This window comes from Vombatus ursinus, unplaced genomic scaffold (assembly GCF_900497805.2).
Source record: "Vombatus ursinus unplaced genomic scaffold, bare-nosed wombat genome assembly UNPS02014945.1, whole genome shotgun sequence".
Classification (NCBI taxonomy): domain Eukaryota; kingdom Metazoa; phylum Chordata; class Mammalia; order Diprotodontia; family Vombatidae; genus Vombatus; species Vombatus ursinus.
Genome location: NW_020954723.1, coordinates 19,750,319 through 19,761,660, shown reverse-complemented (window position 1 = coordinate 19,761,660; position 11,342 = coordinate 19,750,319). Strand labels below are relative to the sequence as shown.

At 41.6% G+C, this 11,342-nt stretch overlaps 1 protein-coding gene across 1 annotated transcript in view; it reads left to right on the top strand.

Annotated features, from left to right (window-relative positions):
- The first annotated feature begins 3,775 nt into the window (after positions 1-3,775).
- The window catches only part of NRXN3 (neurexin 3), a 1,892,810-nt gene continuing 1,885,243 nt past the window's right edge, over positions 3,776-11,342 (top strand). Inside the window, exon 1 of the mRNA XM_027844705.1 lies at positions 3,776-4,484. Within this exon, the coding sequence (XP_027700506.1) occupies positions 3,776-4,484 (709 nt within the window). The remainder of the gene's footprint in view (positions 4,485-11,342) is intronic.

The window sequence follows — 11,342 nt, the reverse complement described above, 5'->3', positions numbered from 1 at the left end:
GAGAGGAAAATCCTGAGTATGTTAAGTGATAGGAGAGATAATAATAATAATACTGACAAGTGAATTTATATAGCACTTGAATGTTTGCAAAATTCTTTATGTACATTATCTCATTTGAATATCACAACCACCTTGTGACATCAGAACTACACATATTATTACCTCCATTGTGTGGATGAGAAAACTGAGACTTGGAAAAATGAAGTGATTTGCCCATTATCACAAAACTAGTAAATGTCAGATGAAGAATTTGAATTTAATTTCCTGATTCAAATCTAACATAGTATCAACACATGTGTTGCCCCAACATGTGTGTGCACACACACACACAAAAGAGAAACAGAGACAGAGAGAGACAGAGAGACAGAGACCTATTTCCCAGCTGATGCTTGGTTCACTTCAATCTGGCCTTTATTTTTTCCCAGGATAGGCATCCTATTGGGCTTCAACCATCTTGGCCTAGGGTTTCCCTTTTGTCCAATTTTCTGATTGACTCACAGTGGGTAATAAGCTCTTGCTTGGAAGGATGTAAGAGTGACTTTTCCAGACTATTCTGGTTATTCTGGTTCTTATACCACAGGTTCTATTATATACACAGTAATACTTTTTTTTTTTAAAGAAATGAATAGAAGATACTCATAAGACCAGATAACAAGGAATGTATAGAAAAGTGTGACATAGTTCTATAAACACATAGTGGGAATGTTCAAACTCAGAATGAACTCAAGTTGGTGAGGGAAGCTAAGAACAACAAAAAGTTTGTTCACTTGCTTTTAAGGTATATTGGGAGAAAAAAGGGAAATCGCAGAAGGAACAAAACCTTTGCTAGGGGTGAATGGGACTATGATAACAGGCAATAGAAAGGAGAGAGACTACTCCATCCTTACATTTTGTTTCTGTTCCCTGCAATGGAGAGGAGTCTTTACATTGGAAATGACAGAACAAAAATGACTAACATGGACTTGATACCCAAGCTAGTAAGAGAATACCTATTTGCTTTTGATGAATTCAAGTCATCTGGCACAGATGACTTGGGTCCTTAAGGACCTGCCAGATTTTGTTTTTGTACCTCCAGCACTTAGAACAATGCCTGGTACATAAGTGCTTAGTAATTGTCTGTTGGCTAACTCATATAATTGCTGAACTGCTGTTGGTGATATTTGAAAGGTCATAGAAAAGGGGAGAGAAGTACCCCAAGACTGGAGGCAAGTAAAATTCCCATTAAAAAAGAAAACCCAGAATCTGCAAACTATAGATTATAGTTCACTACATGTGAACTTGAGTTTGATTCCTGGAAAATTCTAGAATGTATCATTTCAGATACGGTTAATGAATATGTAGAAAGAGAAGCAGTGATGATAAAGAGGTAGCATGTCTCCATCAAGAATAGGTCATGTTGGGGCAGCTAGGTGGCTCAGTGGATAGAGCACAGACCCTAGAGTCAGGAGGACCAGAGTTCAAATCTGGCCTCAGGCACTTGACACTTACTAGCTGTGGGCAAGTCACTTAACCTATGCCTAGCCAAAAAAGAAAAAGTATAGAGCATGTCAGGCTAATTTCTTTCCCTTTTGCCCAGAATTATTTAATGAATAGGTGAGGGGAATGCTATGAATATAGCTTACCTAGATTTTAGTTAAGCTAAATTTTCTCATAATATTGTTCTGGAGAAGATGGCAAGATTTGGAGTAGATGATAAGATATTTAGTTGGATTCAGAACTAGGTGGATAGATGGTTGGACTTTCTCCCCTCCCTCCCTCCCCTTTTTCTTTCCTTCCTCCTTTCTTTCTTTCTTTCTTTCTTTCTTTCTTTCTTTCTTTCTTTCTTTCTTTCTTTCTTTCTTTCTTTCCTTCCTTTCTTCTTTTCTTCCTTCTTTCCCTCCTTTCTTCCTTCCCTTCCTTCTTTCCTTCCTTCCTTTTTTCCTTCCTTTCTTCTCCTTTGTCTCTGTCCTTGTCACTCTCTTCTTCCCATCTTTTCATAAGTTGCAGAATATTCGCTAACTCTTTTTGGAAAGATTGTGGAGGGAAGAAGTGACAAAGTAAATCAAGATGAAGTAGGTTCCTGATCTGCTAGAAAGTAGATTCCTGTATCTGTTGGCTACAATGAAGTTGTTTCTTCTACTGATGCCAAGGCTTACTGCTTCTATAGTTCCCTACACCTTGTCCTTCCACTGATCCACTTCAGTATAACTGATTTATTTCTGGAGGGATGATTTTTAACTCTTTGATAGTTTTGTCTTTCAATTTTGTATAGATGTTTCACTTTATCCTATGACTATGTCCCTGAAAATTGTGACAATAGAATTTTTGGAAACATAATCACCTAAAATTCACTAAGGTCTTTTGCTATATAAAGAAACTCTATGATCAATCATTTTGTTAACAGATGCTCCTTTTGCAATGTCCATACTTATCCCTTATTGATCTGTTTTAAGAGATTTGATTATTACAAACATGGAACACCAGTGTTACTTTCTGTTTCTCAGTCTACAGTGTCTTTCTGGGAAAACTATGTATGGAGCAAAAATGTGTCAGGAAAGAATGTGATATAAAAAAAAAAGACAGGAGCAAAAAATTTAAAAAGAAAGTACGTATGGTTACTATAATCTATGAAAAAAAATTATCAAATGTGCCCCTGAATTCAAAATGTCTTGCTCACTCTTGAGAATTAAGTTCAGTGAACGTCTTGGAACAAAGTTCTCCCTGTACAACTTCTCACCACACCCTAGAAATGGATTAAGGAGGGATCTTATCATTATAGTTTTTGAGAATAGAGAAACCAAGCCTTGTAAGTGTAGGAAACTTGCTGTTATTCACAATAAGGCAAATACAGGTGCTAGAGCCATTACATTTGAAATATAGGGAGCTGGGTATGGTGGTGGATGGGCAGTGGGAAGGATGGTACTAGAAAAGGAAGTGATATACTTATGGAACATGTTGCTAATCTTTCCTTCTCTTTCTTTCTTCCCTTCTCTCCCCTCCCCCCACTCTCCCCACTCCAGGTTCTGCAGAAATTTTGTTTGGAGCCTTTGAGCCTTTCTGAGTGCTGGGGGGTGAGTTATGGGCTGGATTGCCTTCGGCACCCACCATGAAGCCTGAGTCTGCTTCTGCTCTCCTAGGAGCAGTGCTCTGCCTGAGCTTTCTGCTTTGCTCGACTCTCATCCATCTGGTCTCCCGCCACTAGGAGGTAGACCTCCAGGATTGGTCCTTGTCCTGTTTCTACCCTTCACTCTGCTCACCTCACCGCTCCTCCCTCAAACATTGTTGCTGCCCTTGCCACCCCCATTGCCCCAGTTCCCCAGTGGCATTTGGGGTTTGAGTAGCATAGGGACCCTTCTTGAGGGAAGAGCATTTCCTGAAGGATTCCCCAAACCCACTCTGTATCTTCTCCTGGAATCAAGGCCTCCGGATCTACATGGATAGCTGAGATCTTTTCTTGGAGAGGAACACCTTCCTTTCCTCCAGCCCTTCCTCCATTCTCTCCTGCCCTCCTCTTCCTCTCTTGCCCTTTCCAACTCCTCTTTCTTCTGTTGTTCTTAAAGGATTTATTGGTTACGACATCTGTCTCTCATCCCTGGCTGGTGTCACACACATACTGTCTTTTTATCTCTCTATCTGTATTTTTTTCTGACCTCTTATGTGCTATCTCTGCCTCTTTCTTCTATTTGGCATTCTGCTTGTTCTCAACAGAGAAACACTCAGTTTACTTCCCTGAGGTTCCCCGCCTTTCCCTCAGCCTAGTTTACCCACAGCTTTGGGCCTACTCCCAACAGCAGCCATGGGCTTCACCCTTCACTCTGTCTACTTCACTCTGAAGTTCAGTGTTCTGCTTGGCTCTCTGCTGGGGCTTTGCTTGGGCCTGGAGTTCATGGGCCTTCCAAACCAATGGGCCCGCTACCTCCGCTGGGATGCTAGTACTCGAAGTGACCTGAGCTTCCAATTCAAGACCAACGTCTCGGCTGGCCTGCTTCTCTACTTGGATGACGGTGGTGTCTGTGACTTCCTCTGCCTATCCCTGGTGGATGGTCGTGTCCAGCTCCGTTTCAGCATGGACTGTGCTGAGACGGCTGTGCTGTCAGACAAGCAGGTCAACGATAGCAGCTGGCATTTCCTGATGGTGAGCCGTGACCGAATGAGGACAGTACTTGTGTTGGATGGGGAGGCCAGGCCTGGGGAGGTCCAGCCTCAGCGGCCCCACATGGATGTGGTCAGTGACTTGTTTGTTGGAGGGGTCCCAGCTGATATAAGGCCTTCTGCCCTGACCCTGGATGGGGTGCAGGACATGCCTACCTTCAAGGGGTTTATCCTGGATCTTAAATATGGCAACTCAGAACCTCGTCTTCTGGGGACCCAGGGGGTCCAGGTGGAGGCTGAGGGTCCTTGTGCTGAAAGCCCATGTGAGAATGGTGGAGTCTGTTTCCTCCTAGATGGCCACCCGACCTGTGACTGTTCTGCCACTGGCTATGGTGGCAAGCTCTGCTCCGAAGGTAAGGCTGACCCTCCTCCATCTCACCCCAACCTCAACACTCTTCCCTCCCTACATGCACATAGGCACCACATACACATATAAATATTCCCTATTTTTACCGCAGAACTACCAATTTGGTTTCAGAAGCCTAGGGGCTCCAGTTGGTGTAGGTAGAGGGAAGGGAATGGACCTATTCTATAACTTCTACTTCCTTCTGTCATAGGCTGAAGAGGCTGTATCCTTATCTCCAAAGAGAGGTTTGTGGGGGTTTGAAACTTACATTCCTGGGCAGCTGCCTCTGTGGCATCCACAGGACTGACTAGAATGAATAAAGTTTGAAGCCTGGAGAGTCACTGCCACACAAACTGAGGATCTCCCCATGAATCTCACTCCTCAGAAAGCAAACTGGAATGTCCAGGGCCCATTCATGCATCTCATTCCCCTAGAGTGAGTAGCCAGGGTTCCCAGAGCCTACAAAGGCTTGCCACTGGTAAGAAGACAAGAAGTGAATTTCAAAAGTCTCCTTTTGAGCCATAAGTAAACTAGAAATGAGAAGAAAACTCTCTACTCCCATTGTCCCTGTAGTGCATATGGAACTTTGTATTCAGACCATCAAAAAAAGAGGGGTGAACTTTGAGGGAGGAGTGGGTTCATGAGGCCCCACTGGAGCTCCCATTAATGGGTCATCTATTCCCAGCTGTTAACCCATGGACTTTTTTTCTCCCATTAAGTCTACTGTTTATATTTGGGGCTTCATGTCCCTCCCTCTCTCTCATGTAAAACAAAAGTAGAATAGGACTGGAGAGGCGATTCAATACTTTATCTAACCAAAGAGCATAGGAATGCTCAGCAAGCCTTGGAGAGTGTTCTGAAATACAGCTGTGGCTCAGAGGACAGATAGCTAGCCACACTTCTATTGCTGACACCTGAAGCATGTGGCTCAGGTTTCATATGCCACTCTTAGATCAGAGACCCAACTCTTAGTTTGTCTTGAAATTAGGTCTGGAGAAGAGGCTTGAATTTTAGTTTGCCAATTTCCCAGTCCCAAAATATAGGACCAATGGGTCTGTGGCAGTGAAGGTTTTGTACTTTGTATAGGTTAACTAGGAACTCTGTCTTGGGGATTAGCTAGAAAGTTCAGTAGTAGAGACTAAATATTTCCTGAGGCCTGTCCTCAAGGGCACATGGGATGGGAACAACAGAAATTAATTTCCCTTGGTTTTAATGAACCTCTTCAAATTCCTGGTCCTTATGGTAGTGTCCTGTTTTGCTACAGTGGGGTGGAGGGATTGTTAATGGGAGGACAAGTGAGAGGGACTGACATTTGTTCCTTACTACTTTATGCCCAGGATGTCCTTTTTGAGATGTAATCCCTATGCTTCAGAACTTGGACTGATTTTTTAAAATGTGCCTGCAGTCATGTAGCAAGCTTTGGTCTGGACTCTTTCTGGACAACTCCATGCTCAAAGCAAGCTGCAACTGACCTGATTTTCCTTTAATCTAATTTTGAAATCTGTGTTTAGTTTACAGGTGACTTTCACACTGGAACGTCTATAAGTAAGAGATCTTGTTTCTGGGCTTGTTGTGGGTTCATTGAATGACAGCTCCCATAGTTTTCCTTTTCCTCCTCTCTTTGCTGGGTTTTACAGTGTAGTTCTCTTTACATGGGTGGGCTATAATAACTGGTGGTGATAGATACTAGAACCATCTAGAACCATCAGAAGAGGGGAATGGAAGGAAGCAGTAGGGGCAGCCCCAATCTTACTATTCCAGGTTCCAAACCATACAAGGAAATATGACAGTACAAATGTGTGGGAACAATGCTCAATGTACATTCTGGAGTTGTCACTGGCTCCTAAGCCATCTTTGACTGTGGGTGAAGTTCTGTCTTAAGAGTCTGAAGATGGGTAAAGTTTTGTGTGAAGATGCTGACATGATCACTTATTTTTTTCTTTTATCCAGAGGGATTGGTTCCACCCTCCGAATTTGTATTGAAGTACTGAAGTCTGGCATTCTTTCTTTCAAGGGAAAGGGTGTTTGCAAATGTGTAGTTAACTTGCTGATTATCCTTGATTGCATTTTTGTGTTTAAATGGACTCATTTCCTCTGGGCAGGTTTGGATCAGCACTTTTCAGCTGGATGGAATCTCTGCACTGTGTACATGTACAATTTGTCTTTCCCTTTTCTTTTCTTCGTTTTGTCTGTGTGCGTGCGCATGTCCGTGCATGTGTTTTTCAGTCCTGGATGGAGTTTCTTCAGAGCAGATGGGACATAATTGATTTTTAATAGCTAAATGCAATATGTATGTTTTAATAACAAGGTCTTTTGACAAGGTTCAGACCATTACGTGGCTATTGATTGATACCTGTGTCTGTAGATGTCAAAACCACAGTATAACTCATTCATCCCGTTGCTAAACAAACAACTAAACCAAGTGGAAACCACTTTGTAGCAAATTTGGTAGAGAGGAATAGGGGATGATAGAGTTTCAAAGGGAGGAGAGTGGCAAAGCTCACTGGTGACTATCTGGGGCCTATTGAGTCTAGTAATTGCAATAATGCTTACTCAATCACATCAGTGCATTGCATGCTACTAGAAAATATTCGTTTTCTCTACACACAGTTAATTTTTAGAGACTGAGCTGGGGGAAATACCTTACCTGTAAAGAGCTCCTAAGTACACACCCACATACCCACACACCCACACATACACACCTGTAAAGAGCTCCTAAGTACACACCACACATGAGCACACACATACAAATACACACACAGACACAGATAGCAGTTGCTAAAATATCAAGCAGATCTACATATAAAATTAGATAAATGGACTCAACTATACCTGTCTATTTCCTAAAGATAATGTAGTAAAGCTGGGAAGGTGGGAGGTATTGATTTTTTCATAAATTGCATATGTCATTATGCTGAGAGGCATCAAGGCCTAGTGGATAGAAAGCTGGCATCAGACCCAGGTTCAAGTCTTACTTTGACCTCTACTGGCTATATGACTTCGGGCAAGTCACTTAACTTCTCAGTTCTCTAAGCAACTTTCTGAGAGGAGTTTTTTTTTCTTTTTTTTGCTAGGCAATGGAGTTAAGTGACTTGCCCAGGATCACACAGCTAGTAAGTGTCAAGTGTCTGAGGCCGTATTTGAACTCAGGTCCTCCTGACTCTAGGGCCGGTGCTCTATCCACTGCACATCTGAGAGGAGCTTTTAACTTGGCACCTGTGAACTTTTTTTCCCTTCATATTTTATTCAATTTAATTGGATCAAAAGAGATAATGTGTATGAAGTTCTTAGCATACTACCTAGCACGTAGTAGACACTTAATAAATGCTTGTTCCCTTTTTTCTCTATCTCGGATTCTTTTGTAATCTTACATAATTTATTTTATATATTTAAAAACATTATTCTGAGATGGGGGCCTCAGATTTCAGTAGATTGCCCAAGGTGTCTATGACACAAAAACAGTTAAGAACCCCTTCTCTAAAATTACAAGTTGCAGAGAAGGTGTTTACCTACATTGGTGAAGGGAGTTTCCTCATCTGAGACTTGCCTTTATTATTGAAAAATAGTTGAAATCATGATAAAAAAAATTGAAATCACAAATTCAGTCCTTTTTCTATCCTTACCATGTTCAAATAGGCAAAGCTCTTCCCTAGGTGCTGGTATTAGACACTGGCTACCCCAATCTCCTAGTTCCCTGGAGAGGGGTATCTCCTATTTGCTTTTTCTGGAAGCTATACAGGGCAAGGAAATTCAAGCCATCAGGGAATGAGGTAAACCCCTGCTTCCCACCAAGAAGGCTAAATGGGTGGAGAAAGTTATGAGGCTTTTGGCAACTTCAGATTAATGTGGTTCTTGGCATGCTAGAGGTGTGCTCTGCGGTCCATTAGCTTCTAGTCAGCCTGGCATTGTTATTAGTGTGGTCCATTTGAATATCTTGGGGGGGGTATACCTCCTCACTGCAGTGACCTCCAAAGTGGTTCTATGCTTCAAGAAGATGAATCTACAGGAAGAAAGATCAGAATAAAGATATTACAGATCAAGAAAGGGCCAGTCTTTTTAAAATCTAGTTAAAAATTTTTTTTTGTTAAAAGTCATGATTAGCTGGTTTTTCATTCAGTATTTTATTTTTCCCAATTACATGTAAGAACAATTTTCAACATTTGTTTTTAAAATTGAATTCCAAAATCTCTCCCTCCCTCCTCATTCCCCTCATTGAGAAGACAAGCAAATTGATATAGGTTATACATGTGTAGTCATGCAAAATGTAGATTAGCTCATTTTCTACCAGCTGAGACTAAAAGACTGATACCCTGGGATCCGGGTAACTGTATGGGCAGATCTTTAACTTGAGGATTACTTCCTTAGGTTGGGATGTTGCTCCATATCTGTTCTCACTCCCAGTAGTTCTGAGTATAGACCTGGATAGTTGGAAGCTGTGTGGGGGAAGATCACATGCCTGCCAACTTAATTGCCAGTTCCATAAATCATCACCACACAAGACAGGAGGAGGCAAGACTCTGGAAGCCCACCTTTTGAATTTTTATTGCCATAATGAAATAATTTGCTTTTCAACATTGATTTGACTAGCCTGGATGTAAATTTTGCTAGTCTGATAAAATTCTTGATTTTCCTCAATCATACAGAGAAGAGGAGTAGATGAAAGACAAAATGGTGGATAATCCCCCCAAATCCGTTGGCTTTGTAATGACAGCAGAGCTTTGAACACTGCCAGAGAGACACGTATACTCATTTTGCTTCTCTGCCCAGCTGTGACCTCTTCTTAGTCCTTTCCTTTGATTAGTGGCCATGTTCTTGGATAACTAACTGCCTAGCTTTGGGGAAGGGTTTCCAGGTCATTGAAAATAATTGGCAAAGGAGATGATCATCCACTCATGGATAATTGAGAGTTGGTGTCATTGCCTTGAAATGGGTTTGATATTTATTGGGTCCTGAGCCTCTTTTGTTATCAATGTACATGTATTTGATTTTTCAAACATATGACAGATGTACTGAGTTGGTCCAGGATTATGATGTACATTTGAATACTGGTTTTACTGAAATTTCCACTCATTATGAAGTTAGTTTCTCGTGGGCAAGAGAAGAGGGCAAAGGACATTCTTCATAAGATGGCTCCACTTCATTTTTCTCTACACTTATGCCTTAATATGTACCAAGGCATTCCATGAATCAAGTTCATCCCTTTCCAAGTATATATTCCATGGCATTTGTGTACATACACTTTTATGCACATTGATGAATATACATTCATAATAGCTTTCACAACTAGTTAAGAAGAAGAAATCATCACCTTGGATTGTTCATCCCTGCTCTTCAGTGTTACTGAATTAAGAACTGCAACCATGATGCAGTTTTGACATCTTTTGGGATCAGAGTTAAGAAAGAAGAATGAATAAAAGCTGTCAGAATAGCTCAGAAGTGGGTGAAGCATTCATTGAGTTCCTTGTACATTTTTTGGGTTGTTGTTTAGACCTTTGAGTTTATCATTGCAGGGAAATTTCATTGTGGAAACTCCCTTCATCAATGGCAGATTGACACCTTTTCTATAATGAATAATTTTAAAGTTGCCTAGAAGCATTAAGAGATTAAGTGACTTGCTCAGGGTCATATAGTTATAATGTGTCAGAGGCCAGGGGTGTGGATATTTAATAAATGTTTCTTCAATTGAGATTATCTGCTTCCTTTCCAACTCAGTTAGTCAACATGCATTTATTAAGCATTTGTTATGTGCCAGGCCCTAAGCTGAGCATTAGGAATGAGGAAAAAGGCAAAAAAAAAAAGGGAGGGGGTCCCTTCATGAACTTATATTCTAAGGGGGCTGGGAGGAAGAGACCATGAAAACAACTATTGTATATACACACAAGATATTTAATTTACAGAGTGGGTGGAAGGTAGTGTCAGAGGTGAGACACTAGCAATGGGAGGATGGGAGATAGGGGTGGAATAGACCAGGAAAGGCCTCCTGTAGAAGGTAAGATTTGAGCTTAGTCTAGAAAAAGTCAAAGGCAGTATGAAGTAGAGCCCAAGACGTGGAATTTAAAATATGTGGATTTCAGTTTTAGGGCTGCTCCTAACTAGCTGTCTATCCTTGGGCAAGTGACTTTGTTTCTCCAGACCTCATTTTTTTTTTTTTAGGCAATTGGGGTTAAGTGACTTGCCCAGGGTCACACAGCTAGTAAGTATCAAGTGTCTGGTCTGAGGCTGGATTTGAACTCAGGTCCTCCTGACTTCAGGGCCAGTGCTCTTATCTACTGCACCACCGAGCTGCCTCTAGACCTCATTTTCTTCATCTGTTGGACTAAGTGGTCTCAAAAGTTCCTTCCAGCTCTGGTATTCATAGATTCTAAGAAATTGCTTCATTTGGGTGCAACAACCCTTTGAACAGCCTGAATCCTGTTGATTCAAAATAAGCGCCTCTATGAGAATTAGGATCTGCTTGTCACCAACAGGCTGTCACCATTTCATAATTGGGGGTCCCCTAGAGAAGCTGGGAGTGTGTCAGGAAGGTGGTTAGAATAGAGATATTACATATACAGGGTTGATGGAGCATAGGGGTATAGTCCTTTAGAGGATTAGAGTTGATATAGCCAGGATGAGGTTTGTAGATTTCAAGTTGGAAGGAATCTTAAAGCCTCTCTAATCCATTCCCCTCATTTTACAGATGAAGAAACTGAGGCCCAAAGAGGTGAAGTGAACACTCTAATAGATTCCTATAGAGGTTAGTCCCTAAGAATGGAGGTGGAAGAAGTGGTGTTTGAGGGGTGGCATTCAGATACCCAAGGTCACACAGGGACTAAGGGAGAGAGACAGGATTTTAACCCGGGTGCCCTTAAGTCCCAGCTCATCC